The sequence below is a fragment of the Mesitornis unicolor genome, unplaced genomic scaffold (genome assembly GCF_000695765.1).
Source record: "Mesitornis unicolor isolate BGI_N332 unplaced genomic scaffold, ASM69576v1 scaffold35949, whole genome shotgun sequence".
NCBI lineage: Eukaryota > Metazoa > Chordata > Aves > Mesitornithiformes > Mesitornithidae > Mesitornis > Mesitornis unicolor.
In genome coordinates this window covers 1,817-2,237 of record NW_010207207.1, presented here as the reverse complement: position 1 = coordinate 2,237, position 421 = coordinate 1,817, and the positions used below count along the sequence as shown (strand labels likewise).

At 61.8% G+C, this 421-nt stretch overlaps 1 protein-coding gene across 1 annotated transcript in view; it reads left to right on the top strand.

Moving 5' to 3' along the window:
• Positions 1-421, top strand: part of LOC104546615 (laminin subunit beta-2-like) — a gene marked incomplete at both ends in the record, with an annotated part of 4,047 nt that overhangs the window by 1,909 nt on the left and 1,717 nt on the right. Inside the window, one exon of the mRNA XM_010192050.1 lies at positions 218-406. Within this exon, the coding sequence (XP_010190352.1) occupies positions 218-406 (189 nt within the window). The remainder of the gene's footprint in view (positions 1-217; positions 407-421) is intronic.

Genomic DNA, 421 nt, shown 5'->3' with positions numbered 1-421 from the left:
TGGAGTCTCCTTCTCTGGAGACATCCAAAACCCACCTGGATGTGTTCCTGTGTGACCTGGTCTGGTGATCCTGCTCTGGCAGGGGTTGGACTGGATGAGCTTTTGAGGTCCCTTCCAACTCCTAATATTCCATGATTCTGCGTGCTGGGATGTGGTTGGGTGGGGATGTTGAGGGTATTGGGGTGCCGCAGGCCATGCCACGGTGCTGTCCTCGCAGGCTGCAACTGCAACGAGCACTCACGGCGGTGCCACTTCGACATGGCCGTGTTCCTGGCCACCGGGAACACCAGCGGGGCCGTGTGCGACGACTGCCAGCACAACACCATGGGCCGCCGCTGCCACCTCTGCAAGCCCTTCTACTACAAGGACCCCAGCAAGGACCTGCGGGACCCTGCGGTGTGCCGAGGTCGGTGCCAGGGGG